This window comes from Equus caballus, chromosome 3, assembly GCF_041296265.1.
Source record: "Equus caballus isolate H_3958 breed thoroughbred chromosome 3, TB-T2T, whole genome shotgun sequence".
Taxonomy (NCBI): Eukaryota; Metazoa; Chordata; class Mammalia; order Perissodactyla; family Equidae; genus Equus; species Equus caballus.
In genome coordinates, this window is record NC_091686.1 from 34079489 (window position 1) to 34099996 (window position 20508).

General features: G+C 48.4%; 2 protein-coding genes across 3 annotated transcripts in view; one reads left to right on the top strand and one right to left on the bottom strand.

Moving 5' to 3' along the window:
• FBXO31 (F-box protein 31) overlaps positions 1 to 815 on the bottom strand; it is a 44380-nt gene extending 43565 nt beyond the window's left edge. The window contains exon 1 of one of the 2 annotated variants that reach the window (XM_023637459.2): positions 417 to 815. In XM_023637459.2, the coding sequence (XP_023493227.1) occupies positions 417 to 765 (349 nt within the window). In that variant the 5' untranslated portion in view covers positions 766 to 815. The remainder of the gene's footprint in view (positions 1 to 416) is intronic. The other variant, XM_023637458.2, reaches the window with a different exon arrangement.
• A 7223-nt stretch (positions 816 to 8038) lies between these two features.
• Positions 8039 to 19894, top strand: MAP1LC3B (microtubule associated protein 1 light chain 3 beta). The gene is made up of 4 exons (XM_023637465.2): positions 8039 to 8346; positions 14428 to 14483; positions 17417 to 17523; positions 18102 to 19894. The coding sequence occupies exons 1-4, from the start codon at positions 8307 to 8309 to the stop codon at positions 18274 to 18276; spliced, it is 378 nt and encodes a 125-aa protein (XP_023493233.1). The 5' UTR covers positions 8039 to 8306; the 3' UTR covers positions 18277 to 19894.
• The last annotated feature ends 614 nt before the right edge of the window (positions 19895 to 20508 follow it).

Genomic DNA, 20508 nt, shown 5'->3' on the forward strand with positions numbered 1-20508 from the left:
TAACTAATCAAGTTCACCCTCATCGCTCCCTCAGCTCCGCCCCCCAGGGCTGGGGACCAGAAAGATGCCCGCAGACGTCAGCTCACTTCCTGGCCTAAACCCAGCTCGCGTCACTCCCCTCGGCTCCGCGGCGTCCTGCCCCCCGCCGCTGGGGCACCCCTCAACCCCTCTCTGAGCACGCCAAGCCAGGTAGAGGCCAGCTCCCCTGCCCATCCAAGAACTCCACCCCGCCCGCCCCCCGCACCCCAGATCTGCGGCAGGGCCCCCGGGGTCACTGCCCCCGCCCGGGTAGGACCCGCCTCCTGGAGCTCCGATCTATGGCAGGCCCCCTCCAGGTCCGAGCCCCCTCCAGGCCTGGACCTCTGACCTCTCCAGCCCGCGCCCCCGCTGCCCCGACACCCGCCCGGCGCGCTTACCCTCCCGGCAGCGCCGCCTCCAGATGGTGTCGGTGTGCAGGATGCGCCGGAACTTGGTGCAGACCTGGGCCAGGCTGGGCAGGTCGGTGCCGGGCAGCGAGGCGAAGATCTCCACCAGCAGCTCGGGCGGCAGCTCCAGCAGCGAGCAGCGCGGGGGCGGCGAGGGGCCCGCGCTCCGGCCGCCCCCCGCCCCGGACAGCGCCGCCGCGCCCGCCTCGATGCATTCTTCCTCCGGGTCCGTGTCCGGCTCGCTATCAGCCGCCGCCGTCTCAGCCGGGCCCCGCCGCTGCTGGCGGCGCCGGCATCCCCGCGACGGGCCAACGCCGCAGAGGCGAGCGCACACCGCCATGCCGGCCCGAGTGACGGCCGCGCCGCCGCCGCCCGTGCGCACGCGCCGCCCAGAGCGAGCCCCGCCCCGCGGGAGAGCCTAGCCCCGCCCCGCGGGAGCCGGGCCCCGCCCCCTAGAGCCGAGCCCCACCCCGTGGGAGAGCCGAGCCCCGCCCCGCGCGAGAACCGGGCCCCGCCCCGCCGGAGAGCCCAGTCCCGCCCCAAGGCCGGCACCTCGGGTTTGGCCCCGCCCGCCAGGAGGGACATCCCGCAGCCCTCCCGGGGTTCCGCGGCGCTCTCTTCCCTCGGCCGGTGATCCTCAGAGGACCCTCTCGGAGAAGTCCCCCGGGAACACATCCCCCGAGGACTCCTTCAGAGGACCCCTCCCCAGGACCCTCCATGAGAACTGCCCCCAACCCCCTGGACTCCCCAGGACTCCTCCAAGGACGTTCCCCCTTCAGGACGCCCCCTTGAGGACGGCCCAGAGGACCCTCGCCCCCGGAGAAGCTCGCCTTTTAGGACTCCCCCCAGAGAACCCATCCGTAGGAGGCCCCCCTGACGATGGCCCTAAGGCCCCAAGGCCGGCCCCGAGGACCTCCCCAGAGGACACCCCCAGGACCCTCTCTGAGAACTTCCCCCAGAGGACCTGAGGACGCGCCCCACAATGGCTCCAAGAACCACGCCCCGGAAAACCCCCTTCTGAGGAGGGCCCTCCAGGTCCCCCTCTGGGAACTCCCCGCGGAGGACCCCACTGAGGACACCCCCGGAGAGGGCCCGCTGCGCAGAAGGCGCGATTGGGCGGCCAGCGTAGAGATGCAAACTTCTGCCGCACTCCGTCCGGACTACTTAAGCCAGATGGAACCCAGAATTGTGCCTCTCAGCCCTTTCTTTTATCTAAAAGCTGACATTCAATCGTGTCTACCCTTATTGCAATGCGAAGGGGAAATCACGCCAGCTGTGGCATCCTGTGTCATCTGTGGTGATCGTGTGCCCTAATTACCATGTTTACTGTGCTCCGGGGCACGTGTGCTGTCGGAGGCAGGCCCAGAGCCTCGTGACAGCGGCTTCACCTTAACAGCTCCTGATAACAAGAAATTTGTTATTGCCGTCCTTGTTTCCAGAGAGGAGGGCCAGGGGTGTGCATACGGTTACAGGGGTCTGTCTATAACTGGGTGGGCCCAGCTCCGTCCTGGTCAACACTTCCTTGAATGCCTGAAGTGCTGGAGGAATTGCCCAGAGTCTAAATGGAAGCCACCCCAGTGCTTATGGTGGTGTGTGGGGTCTGATCAAACAGGAAATTAGCGACCCTGCCAGTACCCTGGGCCCAGCCTCCACAAATTCCTGGCTGTTCACTCCCAGCGGCATAAGGAGGTCTCGAAGGAGAAAAGAGGACTGCGGACCCTGCCTGGTCCACAGAATCCCATAAACAGGAAAGCACATCTTCAGACGGCAACGACAATGCCTTAGTTCAAACCTTGCCTCTCTCAGGTCCACACAATTGACAAACATCCCCTCACTGACCCCCCTGCGTCTAGACGGCTTTTCAATCCGTCCTCCAAGCTGCGGTCAGGACGCTTCCTTCAAATAGCAACACGTCAACTGAAGCCGAGTCATCGCATCACTCACCTATTTAAAATATTTAATTGCCCTATTGACTCCCTATCCCATCACATAAAGTGCCTCCCAGTCTGGTCCAAAACTCCCAGTCTGGCCGGTCTCCTGTCCCCACACACGTCCCTCAATTTGAGCCATCCACTTCCTCAGCGGAAGTGCCTTGTCACGTCTCTGCTGCTTTGCTCTGCCAGGAAGACTCCAGGCTGTGCCATTAAACACCCAATCCCCTTCCTCCTTGTCCTCAAATGGCACCTCCTTCTAGGAAGCAGGGTCCCTTTATCACAGCACCATCATATGGTTTTATTACAAACACGTGCTTCCTTTTGTACTGACAAGAGATTTTCACATATTTAGGTATATGGGGTGACTATTTGAGTTCAAAACTGATTCGGCTTCAACTAAAAGGGCTGACTTATGGCCTATCACACATACATTGTATATCAGCTTTAACCATTAAAGAATGCATTTACTTCTCTTAAGATAAAACGCATACTTCCCCTCCTACGCCCTATTGGTAAGGCCCTATCGGTAATACCCTGTTGGTAACACCAGCCCATATTAGTCCCTTTCCCGACCTTAGGGTCATGTTGACCTGATAATTTGCAAATGAATATGGCTGAAACTTTGATGAACATGTATTCTCGGTGAGTTTAATGTATATTCTTTGCTCTAAAAGGTATAAGACTGTACTGAAAACCAAGCTTCTCCAAAAGGCTTTCTTCCTTTCTGGAAAAGGCCCTCCTGGGTTGTAATCCTCACTCTGGCTCAAGTACAACTCACCTCATCTCTCTTATCTATAGAATGGTTATTGGTTATTTTGCATGACGGTACCAACCTTACTAGAGATGTTCCCTGTCTCGAGATAGATATGCTAACACACATTAGGAATCAGTGAATGTTTACTCAATAAATGTTTGCTGAAAGAAAAAACAGAACAAATGAACTAGCTAAAAGGCTAAAAATCAAGGAACAAGAAGCAGATTTTGAGATTACTGGTGGATTACCACCATGATGATCCAAGCTAGCAAGTATCTCAGCTAACAAAAATACATCAACTAAGGTAATAAATATTACGGAATGCCTCACTAGCCTCTGTGCTATGCTCTGCGTGGATCCATAGATTCCAAAGCATGATCCTTGCCACTGTTATAGTTTGATCAGTTTATTATTTTTTTAATCTATCTACTCTCTACTAGGCCCTATTAATAAAATACAATTTTCTCCTAGAGGAGTTGAGAGTATATGAAAATGTACAAACTAATTTGGTTAAATTTCCATTTTCAGAAGAATGGTTAAACTATGTTCGTAATTTGAATCATGCAACTATAAAAGAAAAATCTATATCTATGTATTCTGGACAGCAGTAATACAGAAGGCTGTGTACAATAACCCACAAAGATGCTGAGGGATTGAATTAGTGCTGGCCACAGAACAGAAAGAAAAGATGGCTGTGAGAGCTTCGGTAATCCATATTGGTGGAAAGGAAGCAGCGGGAAAAGACTCGGTGTGTAGCAGAGAACTATTCCACATGGAACCCTGGGAGCTTCGTGTGTCCTTGAGTACTTTTACAATCCCTTATACAGAACTGTAGCCTTTACAAAGAATGATACCAACCTCTTAACCTCAAGTGAGTGTGCCCATGCACAGTAAGCCAATTGCTGAGACATTGGTTCTTGGAGATGGAGAAAGGCTTATTCAAATTGGGCAAAACGATAATGCAGGAGTATAGGTTCTCTCAAATCCACCTTAACAAGAGAAGAAAGCAGAGGGTTTTATAGAGCTAAGGGGCTTGGTAGGAGGAGTTTTGGGGAAACAAATGGGAAATCTATTTCTTTCACTCCAGATAAGCCCCAGGGCAATCTGACTTCTAGGCATCAACCGCAGCTGGGGGCTAGTTATCTGATGATCTTAACTTCCTTGAAGGCATTCTTTTTCTTCTGTAAAACAAGCTCATAAATCCTTGTGACCCTTGAGTCACCCCTCAGGTTAAACAAGAAAACAGCAAATTGACAAGATTAACTTCTTTTCATCCATGTCTGTTAAGAACAAGGTCAAGGAACAAGGTCAAAAGGTAATCGTGTTCTTATTGAATATTTACAGTAACCCGCAGGTACCGGCTTCAAGAACCCTAAGGAGGACGCATTCATGCTAAAATGAGGAAAAACTAGATAGAAGAGATCATTTGTCTGAACGCTGTGAGACTACAGTAATGGACTTCTTGTTAGTGAGAACTGATAACACGTAAGGAAACAAACAGAATACAGGGCAGGGCATTTTTCAATTGGTTGCCTCAAAAGTCACTGAAAGGAGTATTTCCTGGACTTAAGCAAACCATGTTAACTTGACTCATGCTGGTTCTCAGAAGCCAGATGTGAAAAATGGCATCTTACCCACTGCTCAGAAGAAACAGTCAAGGTGAACGGAAAGAAGAGAAAATATTCAAAGGCTAACCGAGAAGTTCACGGTTTAAAATGAGCCTCATCCCTTAACAGTCCCATGTATGATAGAATTCGAAAAACAACCATCCTTTAAAACTTGTTTAGAATTAAAAAATAAGAAAACAAAAAACCTGTGGAACGCCAGCCAGTTCCATCAGCTGTTACGCTCATGTAAGAAACCACAATAGGTAATATGAGTGATTCCTGGTGGCTTTCCTGCCTGCACCAGTTTGCTGATTTCTAAAGTTGTACACCAGAGGCAGATCCTCTCTTGGCCACAGACAATACCTCGCAGGAGCCTAAAGACTGCAATCTACTGAGAGTCAGCTTCAAAATCCGCCTGCTTGCATCCTTTCTGAGAATAGCTCCTGCACCCTTCTTGAGCAATACTTGTTTGTTTACTTGTTCCAAAGAGCAAAGAGATGACACCTGACTGATTGGACTACTGGCCAATAGTCGCCCAGACAACCTCGAGGGTGGAATCTCTCTGCCAATCAGAAAGAGTTGAGGTGGGACCTGCCAGGCTGGTCTGAGGAGCTGAACTAATTCTCGGTGTGACCTGCCCTCCATGTTGAGTGTGGCAAAAACAACCCTAATGTGTTGTGTCCTGCTGGTTAATGTTTCATGCCTCCTTTCACAGACCCTTAGCGACAGCTAGACAGCATGATTTACAGGCACGTTACATCCTAATGCGGGGACGTCATATTCAATTTTTAGCGGTTACATTATTTCCCCCACGACTATGGTCATTTCATGTTATGAAAAAAGGAATGAGGTGAGAAGTATTTAAAACGGACACTGCTTGGCTTTCTAGAATGATTATTTCATAGTTTAAAAGCACCATGAGATAAATGAAACGTGTTCTTTTCTACTTTATATGGATTATTCCAAGGAAGAGTAATATTTATGTTATTCATTTAAAAATAAACACTATACTTACATTAACTCGCTTAAAATAATTCATGAATAATATTAATTTACCACTCAATGCTGTTCACTGCATCAAACTTCTATTAAACTGCGATCTGGGGGCACATGAAATGTTTCACATACACTCAAGCACAGTTGTTTACAAGTTACATGAAGTTGCTTCTTATATTTGTATACGAATATAAATTAATGTTTGACATACAATTTATAGATTATTTATTTGAATATGCTACTCTTACGTGGAGATTATGTTTATGAGACACCTTTCGCGCCAACTGCTTTGGATGATTTTCTGAGAAACACGTAGGGATATGTGGCTTTAGATTCAAGTAGGAATTAAGGTTAGGGGCAGAACTGTAACAGCCACGGCAAACTGGATTTCAGGACTCGAAAATCACAGAGCAATCCTGTCCCATCTCAGGGGACACAAAGCGCTTCAGGCTACTCCCTAGGCAGTGAACCCAAGGCCCGGGGCAACTTGCTGGAGCTTTACAGATGCCTGAGGGACTGGGAGACCTTGAAACTCTCCTTCCCCTCCCCCCACCTCCATATGCCAGATATCGATTTTTTCCCTTCTCCAGCACTGGGAACAGTTGTCCAGCAAGAGAACGAAAAGTCCATTTCTTACAAAGTTGCAATTAAGCCAAGAAAGCACTCACCAGTCAATACTCAATAACATAAAAATCCAGAAAAGAAAGCAACACACAGTCCACACTCTCTTTTAACACTTCACAACTGATCATTTTGTGTTTGGCAGAAGGGAGGTGTATAATAAACACTTACTGGATTTATTTTTCAATCTTCACAGAATTAGTACAAAACAACCAATATAATACATTTGGAGCTTAAAACCTTCCGTGGGAACTTTGGAAACCAGACACTGTTTAAGTGCTCCCCTTTACTATTTACTATCAGATTTTTGCGGCAAAGAACTGTGACAGAAAGAGGAAAAAAACTCTGAGACAAAGTGACACATGCACAAACACACTGTTCTTTTGTAAATAGTAGCAGAATAAAGAGCTACAATTAACATCATTGTTCTGGCAGTGGGGAATAATTATGCAAGGATCTATGACATACTGGCCTCTCTATAAAGACAGACGTCCCAGCTGTATTAAACTCACTTTGAGAAATATGTTAGTATGTTTCGTATGTTTGTATAATAATGTATTTTATTAGCACAATCCAATTACTTTATCAAACAAGCACATAAGAAAGGCTTTTACAAACTCAAAAGGAAAAAAAGCCTGGAAGTATGGGGATCGTTCAAAGTATTAGCTATTAAAGAGCAAAAGCAGCCAAAGACTCCAGTGCTGTTCATACAGATCAATGTTCCCCAGACGTTGAGGCGAGCGACAACTGAACTGGGATCTAGGCGCTGCACGGTGATCTGTACTCTACAGGCCACTTTCACTTGCTCCTTACAAAACACTTGGAGTTCTCAAATATCATTGCCCTTTTACAAATGAGTCTGAGACTCAGAAAAATGGTTACTTAGCCAAGGTTGCTCATCCGGTTAGTGGTTGAAAGACTGAGGGGTATGGATACAAATAAGATTCAGTACTTGAGAGACTGGAAAATCCTCCTTAAATGAAAACAGCAGACTAGTGACGTCGGGCAGGCAACGGGTAATGGCTGACTTTACAACACATAAATCATCATGTCCTAATGGCCGTCCAGAAGTCACCTGCGGCTGCGCATCACAAGAGTCTGCCCAATGTGAAGGCCATAAGATACCAACAATGATTCTTAGACCTTCTCCAAGGTTAGATTTTATTAAACATAAGCTGAAACAACGCAGGTGAGGTTCTTTTCTTTATTCGGACAACATGAGAAATAGTGGACAGCTTCTTAAAAGGAAAATAACCCGAAAAGTACACGGACATGTGCTTGATCTGGAAAGCCCATGAAAAGAGATGAACAGCGAACACCTAAGAAACAACCAGCCGCCCCTAACTAGGGACCCTCACGGGACGGGAGCACAAGACTACTCTATTTTCGGGTAGAGACACATCGGCCATCAGCACCTAGCGCGGGACACCTAAGCGAGGCTAAGTCCAGGCGGCTAGGCCACGCGGGACGGCGCCACGTGGGCCCGCGTCCCCGTCCGCCACGGAGGGACTGGAGGCCGGGACCCAGGGGCGCGCCTGGGCTTCCCCGCCCCCCGCCCGGAGTTGAGCCGGGAGGCGTATCCACGCGTGCCTGGGGCGTGCGGGCAGCGCGAGGCTCCCCAGTCCCGGGACTCTCGCCTCGGGCGGGGGGCGCCCAACAGACTGTCCAGACAAGGGCTGTCACCTGTGTCGTCCGACCCCCAGCCCGCGCGCATGCGCAGAGCGCGCCCCGCGCCGCGCAAGCGTCCGACCCCGCCCCCCACGCTACGCGCATCCCGCTTCCGCCACGCCCGCCATGGCGGCGACCACGGCCTGCCTTGGCCCCGCCTCCCGGGACGCCGCGCCGGTCACCTGACGCAGCTGCGGGCTGAGGAGACACAAGGGAAGTCGCTGTCGCCACAGTCGGAGCTGCCGCCGCCTGGAGCAGCCGGGACCCCCAGCCTCGCCGCCCCCGCCCAGCCTCTCGCGCCATGCCGTCGGAGAAGACCTTCAAGCAGCGCCGCACCTTCGGTGGGTGCCGGGCGGGCCGGGGGCCGACGAGGGCCAGGAGGGCTGCCGCGGCGGGGGCCGCGGGGCCGGAGAGCTGAGGGGCCCCGGGAGGCCCGGGCCGAGGGGTCTGGGCTGCTGAGGCGGCGGGGGTCGGGGGCCCTGGAGGACTGAGGGGCTGAAGGCGGTGGAGGCTGACGGGGGCCGGCCCGGGAGCGGAGGGGCCGAGGCGGCGGGAGGGCCGCGGGCTGGCGGAGGGCCGGGCCGGCAGGGCCGCGGGGCCGGGCCGGGCCTGGGGCGTTCACCGTGGTCCCGCGGGGCGCGGGCGCGGAGGTGCTGAATCACCTTGGGGCCGGGCGGGGGCTTGCGGGGAGCTCGGCCCCCAGCCCGGACCGCCGTCGGTGTCCCCGAGCGCGGCGGGGCCTGGCGGCGGCGGCGACCCCAGGTGTAGGCGCTCGGCGCCGCCGGGGCCATCCCGCTGCCCGCCGCGAGCCGGGTCTCCGCCGGGCCGGCCTGGAGCCGCCCGGGCCCGTGGCGTCGGTGGGGACGGAGAGAAGCTCCGCTCCGCTCCTGGCGGCCGAGCAGCTCCGCTCGCGGCGGCCCGGGCCCCGCGGACGCCGCCGTCTGAGCGTTCCCGGCGCGTCCGTGCGGGAGAGAGGCCCGTTTGCTCAGGGCTGAAGCTCGAGCTGCTGTCTCTTTGGTTAGAGGATTCTTAGGGTATTGTGGGGAAACCTCTGAAGGAGAGCAGGTGGTGAGAGCAGGAAAAGCGACGTGAATCTGTCCTGGCGGATTAGCAGGCGGTGCCCTGGACCCTGCGGGCGAAGGGGCGTGGGGCCCCTTTCCCCGGTGATGCGTCCTGTGCACGCCGGATGTGGGGGGTCCCCCCTTAGCCTGCCTCCCCCGCCCCTTCTTCTTAAAGATCTCTTAGACTCGTTTTGCAGGGAAGCGTCAGGTATCCCTTCCTGCCTTTGCGCGCTCCTGATGGTGGTGATCGTGAGTGTCGGCGCCGACCGTTTTCACAGGTTCGGGCCGCGTAAATGAGGGGAGTCACTTCTTCGGAGAGAACCTCCCTCTAGAACCCAAGGCAGCCCCCGCTCGCGCGGGCAGCGCTCTCGCTCCGAGTGCGGGAGCCGAGGCCGATTGAACACCGAGCGAGGTCCTGCTGGCGCCTTCCGCCAGGGCGGCGAGGGTCCCGGTGGGTCTTAGCGCTCGCCCTGAACAACCCATCCTTTTGTAGCTGGAGGAACTGGGTGGGGCCCGGAGAGGTGGCGGCCGCGGTCCGCCTAGTGGCGGGGTCTGGACTTGCGCCTCTAACCTTCCGACGGGGATGCTTGTCCTCCAGCGGCTGGCTGTCGCTGCCAGCAGGTGAAGTGGCCCGACGCGGAGCCAAGAGCGCCGTGTGCGTGTCCTCGCAGATGTTTCCAAACAGCTCGTGAACTCCACGCGCTGTATTTGAGCAAAGTTTGGATTCCGCCTCCTCGAATGTAACAGTTTCGCATCATTTTCCTCCGGGGTGGCCCCGGTTTGTGCAGTGACAGATCCGTTTCCCACACACTGTTCACCGGCAGATTAGGTCTTAAGCTTCCCCATAATAAGGAAAGGGGCTGCGTGTCTCAGGAAGCTTATGTGTTGGCCTAGAATTACAGCCCGGGCTCGTCTGATAGTAGACTGCAGAGTGACATTTATGCCAGAACACGTGGAGCACGCCGTGAGCTTAAGCTGTGTCCCTGACTGATGGGTCGGGTCTTAGGTTTATGATTTATAGACAGATTGAGGAAAATATGTATTCTGCTTCCATCTCACTCAGTGAGGTAAAACCTGAAAAATGTGTGTAAGTAAAGTTTTATTTTAAATGCCCTAGGGAATCTAAAAGCAACTGTGCAAATAATATGTTGGTAAAATAAGACACCTTAGACTCCTATCCTCTATTTTTATCTGTTTGTAAGGCTTGTAAGGATTCTTAGAGACAGGAGGAAAAGGAATCTGGGGAAGTGTGTCTTGACAGGCATTTGGAACAGTATTTATTTCCACTTTACAGCTTTCGTTTGTTTGTTAGCCATCTTCTGTGTGCAAGCCTGAGCCCTGGGGAAGACAGAGACGACTAGAACTGGGCCCTGCCTGCCAGGGGCCCTCTGTTGAGGCAGGCAGATGACAGACAGGTCATCACAGCGTGCTGGGAATAACCGAGTACAAGAATCGCTCGCATGTGCCTTTGCTCTAAGTTGTTTGCAATGCTTTTGTTAAATATGCTGTTAGCCTCTGAAAGAGGGAGGGATCAGCATATGCCAAATTTACTGAGTGACTGCTGGCTCACTGCATTTCCACTGCAGCTGGCCGAGACACTAGAGACATTCCTGTGGGACTTTGGTGCTACTCTTTTCACGTTAAGGAAGTCACTTGTCCTCATACCTGAGTCTTCTCACCTTTAATAAAAATAATCACCTTTGTCTTCCTTGGGGGGCCATATTTTGGGAATAAATCAAGACAAAGAAAACTTTCGACGCTATCGTTTGACTTTGAAGCCTCACATTTAGAGCCTGTTTTGTTTTTTCCATCTCCATTTACCAAAATAAACCTGTTTCCTTGTGTTAAAAAAGTGTCTTCCCCTTCTGTCTGAATGTTTCCACTTACCTTTTATTTTTATTTATTTATTTTTTGGGGTGAGGAAGGTTGTTGCTGAGCTAACATGTGTGCCAGCCTTCCTCTCCTTTTTGTAGATGGGATGCCACCACAGCGTGGCTCGATGAGTGCTGCGGAGGTCCACACCTGGGGACTGAACTAAGGAACCCTGAGCTGTGGAAGCAGAGCACACAAACTTAACTGCTACACCACTGGGCCAGCCCCCACTTACTTTTTAGATTTATTAGGATAAGCTTTTAAGTGTGAAATACATTCCAGGGTCTATTAAAGAGTTATTCATTTGCTAGAGTGGATTAATTAAATTATGGTTTCCCCTAACCTCTGAAATAATCTACCCTGACAAAATGAAGCCTTCTGTTGTGCAGAGGGTTGACAGCTAAGTCTAGACGGTAGAGCACCTTTTCTGCAGTAGGACAGACATAGGGACAGGTCCTAGAGCATCAGGGAGTTCAGCTGTGTGTCCTACAATTTAACTCAATTCTAACACTGTCTACCTGGTGATAACCTCAGATCCTACAGGTTAAGTGCTCAGTCTCACAAGACTGCCTCTCCTCCACCACTTAAAATGCTAATTGTGGGGCTGGCAGGGTGGCATAGAGGTTAAGTACAAGCCCTCTGCTTCACCAACCCAGGTTTCTCGGGTTTGGATCCCAGGTGTGGGACTACACACCACTCATCAAGCCATGCTGTGGCGACGTCCCACATACAAAATAAAGGGGGATTGGCACAGGTGTCAGCTCAGGGCTGCTCTTCCTCACCAAAAAAATAAATAAAATGCTAATTGCAAGTGCAGGTTGTAACCTGTGCTTCTGACAACTGGCTGTAAATCAGGTTCATATGAGCCCCTCATGTTTGATTAAATTGCCAGTGACTCACAGAACTCAGGAATACCTTTTACTTACTAGATTACTGGATTATTATAAAGGCTATTAAAGGATATGAATGAAGAGAGACGTAGGGTGAGGTCCACAAGAGTCCTGAGCGTGCGTGTTTCTGTCCCCATGGAGTTTGGTGTGTACCACTCACCCAGCACCTGGAAACTCTCTGAACCCGCTCTTTTTGGGTGTTTATGGAGACTTCATTACTCAGGTGAGACTGATCAAATCATTGGCCCTTGGTGATTAATTCCATCTCCAGCCTGTCTCCCCTTCCTGGTAGTCGAGGGATAGGACTGAAAGTTACAACCTTCTAATCTTGGTTCGTTCCCCTGGCAACCAGCCCCCATCATTTTCAGCTTTCTGAAAGTCATCACATTAACCTAAACTTTGGTGTGGTTGAACGGGGCTTGTGTCTTTATTGACATCTTCATCACTGTTTTTTGTTTGTTTGTTTTGGGGGGAGATTAGCCCTGAGCTAACATCCGCCACCAACCTGTCTCTTTTTTGCTGAGGAAGACTGGCCCTGAGCTAACATCTGGCCCCGTCTTCCTCTATTTTATATGTGGGACGGCTGCCACAGCATGGCTCGATAAGCGGTGTGTAGGTCTGTGCCTGGGATCCAGACTGGTGAACCCCAGACCCCTGAAGCAGAGCACCACTGCACCACTGGGCTGACCTCTTCATCACTTCTGTCACTTAGGAAATTCCAAGGGTTTGGGGAGCTCTGTGCTGTACCAAATGTATATTTCTTGTTATAAATCACAGTATCACAGATGAGGACCACTAGGTTGAGTTTACTGTTAACAATAGCTAAATTCATTCTTATCCTCATGCATTGAATAGGAATATGCACTGGTGGGAGTCCATGAGCTTCAGCCTTCTTTGTCTAAAGCAAATATGTTTAGTAATTTATCTTAGAAGCTGATTTAGATGTTGGATGGGGGGGCGGCCCCGTGGCCGAGTGGTTAGGTTTGCGCGCTCCGCTGCAGGCGGCCCAATGTTTCATTGGTTGGAATCCTGGGCGCGGACATGGCACTGCTCATCAAACCACGCTGAGGCGGCGTCCCACATGCCACAACTGGAAGGACCCACAACGAAGAATATACAACTATGTACTGGGGGGCTTTGGGGAGAAAAAGGAAAAAAATAAAATCTTAAAAAAAAAATTTTTTTTTAATTAAAAAAAAGAAATGTTGGATGGAAAAATGGAAATAGAACCTATGTATTCATATTTGAACGTGGGAATTATTTCAGTAGTTTTTATGGAGAATGATGCTAAAATGTTTTTAAAAATACAAAATTGGCAATGATGTTGGAATAAATTCACATTTATATAGGTCATAGCATCTTTTTCTGGAGCTACCATTATAAGTATTTTCTCAGGAAATTCATGACATTGATCATTTATTTGCAGACACCATAAGAATGAATTCTACTTTAGTAAATCAAGATGATTTTGTTAATTTTCTGTTGGAAGGTTTTGATTAATGCCATCTTAATCATATGTTCACATACTGCTTTAGATATGACATATCTCTTCAATTCTGTTGTCACCTAATGAGAACTGGACTTGGCTTGGTTTGTTTCCTGTGTTACCCAGAGAGCCTAGTACAACTGTTGAAAGCTAAATAAGTGATTATATTAAGGAGGAAAATATAGAGATATTTTCACAAAAGGATTCAACAGATTTTGTGCTTTAAACTTTTATTTCTTTTGGGCACTGAGCGTAACTATTTAAAACTCAAATAGGGCACTCTGTTTTTTCCATATTCCTTTCTCTTGCCAGTTTGTTTTCTTTTAAGCACTATATCATTAAAAAGCTGGAAGTTAGGGGCTAGCCCGGTAGTGTTGTGGTTAAGTTCTCATGCTCTGCTTCGGTGGCCCCGGGATTTGTCAGTTTGGATCCCAGGTGTGGACCTACTCACTGCTCGTCAAGCCATGCTGTCGTGGTGTTCCACATATAAAATAGAGGAAGATGGGCACAAATGTTAGCTCCGGGCCAGTCTTCCTCAGCACAAAGAAGAAGATTGGCGGCAGATGTTAGCTCAGGGCTAATCTTCCTCAAAAAATAAATAAGTTCGAAAGGAAGCCAAATTATCAAACGTGATTTTTAAAAAAAGCTGGAAGTAGTAAGAGAAAATTGCATTGAAGAACCTATGGTTTATAATGGATTTCTATATCAACTTAAACTGGAAAATTCACAACACACAGGTGGTAAGAGTCCTTGGAGGAAAGATTGGTAATGCCATGCAGTTAATCTGCTGATTATCTCTCACTAGGAACCTGGGGTTCCAAACCCTTGAGAAGGAGGAATTCTGTGCTCCTGGTCTTATGTCATACCACCTGGTAGAGCCATGTAATTTCATGTTGGTTTCCATGTAAGTTGCCTTTAGCCTCACATACCAGCCTTTGCCAGATATGAAGTGTTGCTAGTGCTGTTTCTTTCAGTTCCAGGCAGGATATCTTTACTGCTTTGCTCTGCCACAGCTAAGAATAGGTGAATTCAGATATGCAAGTGACCAGTAAAAATGCAGGAAAGCAGCTGCATTTTGGCTCTCAATAATGCCTGTCTCTTCTTTTGTTGCAGAACAAAGAGTAGAAGATGTCCGACTTATCCGAGAGCAGCATCCTACCAAAATCCCGGTAGGTCGTCCCAGGCACCTATGTTTCAGTCGTTAACACTCTGCAGAAGAGAGCACTGCTTAGGGAGCAAGCTCAGTGCAGTGCTGCCATGTGCAACTACCTCACACGTTTCTCCAGGACTCCTCAGACACGCAACCCCTGGGTGCCAATTTTGTGCCATAGAATTGAGATAGCTTAATCTACACGTTTTGTTTTGTTTTTTTTTAATCTAATCATGTTTTGTTTCCTCCCAAGTCTGAATTTGCTGCCTTAACGTTACACACTTAACAAATCAAATGTATTTATTTGCCGGGGGAAGGGATAGAGGTGTTAACACTCTTAACGTTTTATCAGTGGAAGGAAGTATCCACCATCTTCTAAAGGAAGCAAAGACTGCTGCTGTGGGAAGACTAGCTCTCAGGATTTCAAAGAGACTGCAGCTCCAAGCTGCCCAGCTTTGGATGCCTCAGAGAAGTCTCTTATAACTGGCTTCTTCGCAAGAGCTGGAGGAAAGAGGCTGCTCTTTTTGGTTGTGTGTCGGGGCCTTGGCTGCTTGTTGTGCCTGCAGCGTGCTGTGCCCCAGAGCCTTTGGCGGTGGACCATAAGCAGGGTCCCGCAGAGGCTCTAGGTCTAGAGAGAGATGGCCAAAAGGAACTTTGGGTCTCAGACAGAGGCTGAACCCAGGCCCTAGGTTCAAGGTTACTAAGTGATCTTAGGCTAGTTAATAACATTCTGAGAGGAGCTGCCGGATTCTCCTGTGCAAAGTGGAAAGAGAGTCCCATTCCTTGTTGTTGTGGGAAAGATACACGTAATCCTGGGGACATGGTTTTCACCTCCTACTAATTCTACAGACCACTTAGAAACCCCACTGCTAAATTCCCTAGAAGCTTTCATGTTTTGCTGTCTGACTGGTCATCTCGTACCAAAGTGTGGGGTGAGACGGTGAAAGATGCCATGGGTTGGGCTGTAAGGTGCACAGAAAAGAGAATGAGGTGGGTCTGCTCAGCAGTTGCACAGCTGCAGGATTCTCCAGTAAAACACCTTCTCTGTTTTCCTTAAACTGGTTGGAAATTTCACAATCTCCTTGTCAATGTAAGGCCTGGGGGTGAGCCTTCTGGGGAATTTCCTTAACTTTAAGGTTTTTCTTGACCTTTGAGTACCTACTATGTTTACTAGCAGGTGGTAGCCAGTGGAAAATAACCAGCTCAGCAGTCTGCCAGGGTTTATTCCACAGCCTCTTTTTGAAATGTGATTATCTGTGTACCTTCACAGTAATCCTTTCTGCTGGTAGTTTCAGGCATTTTGCAGAAATCACATATTCATACCTCCATGTCTGTGCTTGTGACACTCTGACAGATTTGAGCAGCAGACCCACAGGCACTCGTTGAGAGTAAGATGGACGGCTGGACAGAGAAAGCACAGGCGGCTTGCGGGCCCCCAGTCTCCACTCCCCAAGGGCGGCCTTTTCCTCTAAGTTCCTGTCCAGAACTATTACCTCAGTGAAACATTTGAGAAGGCACTTTTCTGATCTAGCTAAATTCCTTATCCTGTTACTTATATATCTTCTCTCCTACATGAGAAGAGTAAAGGGAAAATAAAAAGTAAATAAAAAGAAAAAGAAAACTGAGAAATAAACCAGTCATTTATAGGGGAGTGTGTTTTTATGGCAATCACCACCACATAGTGAGTCAGGAGCAGCTAGAACAGCGCCCGTCCAGGCAGACCGGACTCGGCAATGAGAGCGGAAGTGGCCCATGGTCGTCTTATCCAGCATTTCCCAGGCTCCTGTGTGTTCCTTTATTGGAAGCATTCTAAAGTCTTGAATTTTTCTTCTCATTCTCTGACGACTTCTGCCTCCTCTGGAGCCAGCAATCCAAGATTTCTGTATGGCCTCTGATTTCTGCTACCACTTAAACCAAGGCACGTGTACCCACTGACACTCCTTGTGGATATCATGTTCTGAACACACCCTGTAGATAAAGCCCTCGATCTTACCAAGGAAGGTAATAACAGCTTTACAGGGCCTTACACAGAACCTCAGGTAGGTCCCATATAGTGGAACAATGGACAGACAGCATTTTCCCTCTTCTAAAGAAACATTACCTAAAGATGTTCCATTCCTGTCTCTCAGCTTCTCACTGTTGTGACAGGGTAGAGTGTTGCTGTACTTAGAGAGGGATGTCTGCAGTTCTCAGTAAACAGATGATAATGAGGCTCAGGGGCCAGCCCCATGTCCTAGTGGTTAAGTTTGCATGCTCTGCTGCAGTGGCCCAGGGTTTGCGAATTTGGATGCTCAGTGCAGACGTACACGTGGTGGCATCCCACATACAAAATAGAGGAGGAATCGCTCAGATATTAGCTCAGGGCCAATCTTACTCACCAAAAACAAAAAAAGGGACTCCTGCCATGTCACAGGAAGTAGTGGTATTGAATTGACATAGATAGATTAAAATCTTTACATGTTAAGCTGGTACCAGCCTCTCTGTTCTCATAAGGCTTGGGGTCTTTTCTGGCTGGGTAGTATATTGTCATGGTTCCAAATAACAAAAGAATATATAGCAAAGTTTCTGTCCCCATCCTGCAGCCACCCTGCTCACTTCCCTGGAGACAGCCACTTCTTCCGTAGCATGTTCTGTCAGGGATAGAGTCTAAGCTAATAAGTGATCGCTCTTGACAGGAGATCTGTGAGGAAACTAACAAATGTGCTATTTTATTTTATTTTTATTTATTTATTTTTAAATATTTTATTTTTTCCTTTTTCTCCCCAAAGCCCCCCAGTACACAGTTGTATATGCTTCATTGTGGGTCCTTCTAGTTGTGCCATGTGGGACGCTGCCACAAATGTGCTATTTTAAACCCCGTTTTGGCATGTGCGAGTTACAACACAGGAAGTATTTCATCTGCTTTCATTGTTAATGGCTATTTTTAAATCCCTTCTCCGGCTGCTTTTCTAGGTGATAATAGAACGATACAAGGGGGAGAAGCAGCTTCCTGTCCTGGATAAAACCAAGTTCCTTGTGCCTGACCATGTCAACATGAGTGAGCTCATCAAGATAATTAGGTATTTAATCACCTTTCTTGTTTTTTATTTCTTTGGGTAACTTCTATTCTTTATCAGACTTACAGGTAAATCTTTAGTTCTGATTAAAATCTATACAAGCTTAATAAAATTGTGTTTCATTTCTGAGTTTTTATATTTCTTACCTTTTGGATCTCATGTCCCTTCTGATTCTTTCATCATAACATCTAGTGTAGCTGTTGTCTCTTAATCAGAAAAGTTACAAGTTTTGTGTAGCAAAATTAGTAACAGAGAATGTCGACTTGGTGCAATGGTAATAAATTGCACGAGCTTAGATCTTAGTTTGTAAATTGTATTTTGAACAGTTTTTCTCACGTTAGATACTAATGGCTGTTCAGACAGTAGAGTTTAACAGTGACCTGGGAATGTAGTAAGAACCATGTGTCAGGGATTATCACTAACACTGAGCGTGAGTATCCATAGAAGATGCCCTGTGCTTTATGAGAAGAAATAGTAGAGATAATCTTTATGCTTTTATATTGATTGGGTGGGGGTATCTTTACACACGCTCCCCAGTTATTGATGTATCAATATTTCTTCACATTGTTTTCTTTCAATAGAAGGCGCTTACAGCTCAACGCTAATCAAGCCTTCTTCCTGTTAGTGAATGGACACAGCATGGTGAGCGTGTCCACACCGATTTCTGAAGTGTATGAAAGTGAGAAGGATGAAGATGGATTCCTGTATATGGTATATGCCTCTCAGGAGACATTTGGGATGAAATTGTCAGTGTAAGACTAGAAAAATGCGTCTGTTCTAGAATTTTTTAAACCCTTACCAAGGAAAAACAAAGGGATGTTACCAACTGAGATCGATCCGTTCATCTAATCACAGATCATCAAAACAGTAGTGTTCCTGCCTAGGAGTTTTAGGAAGTTGTTTTTTTGTACTTAAAGCAGAAAAACTGAGCTGCAAATGAGCACATTCAGCTTTGGAAAACTATTATTTAACCTAGGCTGTCTTGTTTTCAAATTTAGAAGTTTAAAAATAAAATACTTTGCATTCTGAGTTGCCAATAAAATAGACCTTCAAGTTATTTTAATGCTCTTTCTCCAATAGGAATTTGCAATTTGAGCATTCAGAGACATGAGTCTCCTCTCCAGGTTCACAGAGCCTGCCGACTTTTTATGCAAGGGTTTCTGCTCAACTAGAGCAATCTTCCCAGGAGGATCTGCGAGCATAAGCTGTCGAGCATGGCCCCCAAAACGCCTTTGCCGTAAGTGGCAAAAAGCAGGGCAAATGGGGGTGTCTGAGAAAACTCTGCACTGCTGTCTGAGGTTCCTGATTCCTGATAAGTCTCCCCCACGTCGACGCGCTTGCAGTGGGAGTTTTTTGATTTGTTCCCTAGATAGTTACACACAGAAAAGCACCGCTGCTCACTAGGAGCCTTGAATAATTTATCATTTTGATTTAGTTTCTCAAAAAGCCCAGAGAAAAAGAGCGACCTTTCTTCTGTTTTGGATGTTCTTTAAGAGCTCATAGCAGAGCCTGCTTGGGTAAATGAGCAAGCGGCTGGATCAGTTTCCTTCTTGAGGACAGTGCTGGGAGCGGTGGGATACTGAAAGGAAAAGCATTACCATTCAGATGCGCTTTCTCCACCCTGTGGCTTAAAGCTGTAGATGATCCATGTTTTATGTTAAGTGTGTGATGAAAATATGTTATTAAAGTTACAGCATTTTTAAGAGTATTTCAGTTATCACTGTTAGGTTGACCCACCATCAGAATTCCCCACCAAGTGCATGTCAATGGTGAAGAAAACACAGCAAGAGGAGACGCGCGCTCTTCCAGATGTCAGCGGCAAGAGTTAAACATTTTCCAAGTCCAAGTAGAATACATGACCAGTGCTTCCTCCTGCCTGCATGGGGTTCATATTTCGTGTGTCTGTGGGAGTCTCACAGACCACTTAGACTACGTGTCGCAGGTCACGATTTACCCTTGTGTATTTAGATGTGTGGAACATGTATCTGTTAGTGGAAGTTATCTTCGGGAACGGAGGGAAAAGCAATATTACTGCGTCTGGGCCCTCAGCCCCCAACCTCCCGTCCGCTGCTCTTCCAGCTGCATGCCGCTGCCCACATGGCTAACTTTGAATATGTATATTTTTACATTATGTAAATCCTTAATCAGCCTGTCTTGTTTAGACTGTATATGCCATTATATCGGACATTCTTGTAACTACTGTGTGATCAATAAGATTCCTGTAAGAAATTCTGCTTTTTAAAAAACAAAAATACCATGCTGAGAGGGGGACTTACATCCCACATTAGTGGGTGATCACTCTATTTATAGGATCTTTAAAACAAGTACATTTTTAACAAACTAAGGTGAATAAAGGCACAACTAAAAACTGTCATCAAAGCTCGCTTTTCTGGGTCTGTGTGGAGACTGTCTGCTGTCTGTACTGTGCAGAGCTTAGTGGGGCCTGTCCTTCCTGACAGCGCGGAGGCTGGTTGCACTGTGCTTGGGGAGGAGCTGGTGGAGGGACACCCGACTCAGGTCTCTGCCTTGTCACGGGCACCTTCCTCACCTGGTCAGGGTCCTGCCACCTGGTCTTGTCTGTACGAAACTAAAACCCTCTGAGAACTTACAGATAATACAAAGTATGAGGATGGATGCGGGACCTAGTTGTTTTGTGGGAATAAACACTTGAAAAGCTACCACTGTAAGTGAACAGCAAAGTCAAACAAGTATTGAGAGTGTGTGTGTGGTCAAGAAGGCATGTGGTTTACGGTCCCTCAGTACCGACCTGGCAGCCGCATCGGGTAAAGACGTAGTGCCCAGCGTTACTCATCGGAACATGCTGGAGCCAACTCAGATTGAAGTAGGCACGGAAACGTTAGTGAAGAAAACGGCACGAGCTGAGGGAAAGGCTCTGCTTCCCCGAGTTCGCTGCTCAGCACATGCGCACGTGTCCCCATCTTCAGAGGCCTGGCCTGTGTGGTTCCAAGACAACCCTGAGGCCCTGGA

Bases quoted from the DNA above. Each gene is read 5' to 3' on its own strand.
- MAP1LC3B (XM_023637465.2), top strand. From the start codon at position 8,307: ATGCCGTCGGAGAAGACCTTCAAGCAGCGCCGCACCTTCG. The intron at 14,484-17,416 runs GTAGGTCGTCCC...CTGCTTTTCTAG, and splicing joins AGCATCCTACCAAAATCCCG to GTGATAATAGAACGATACAA. The intron at 17,524-18,101 runs GTATTTAATCAC...TTCTTTCAATAG, and splicing joins GAGCTCATCAAGATAATTAG to AAGGCGCTTACAGCTCAACG.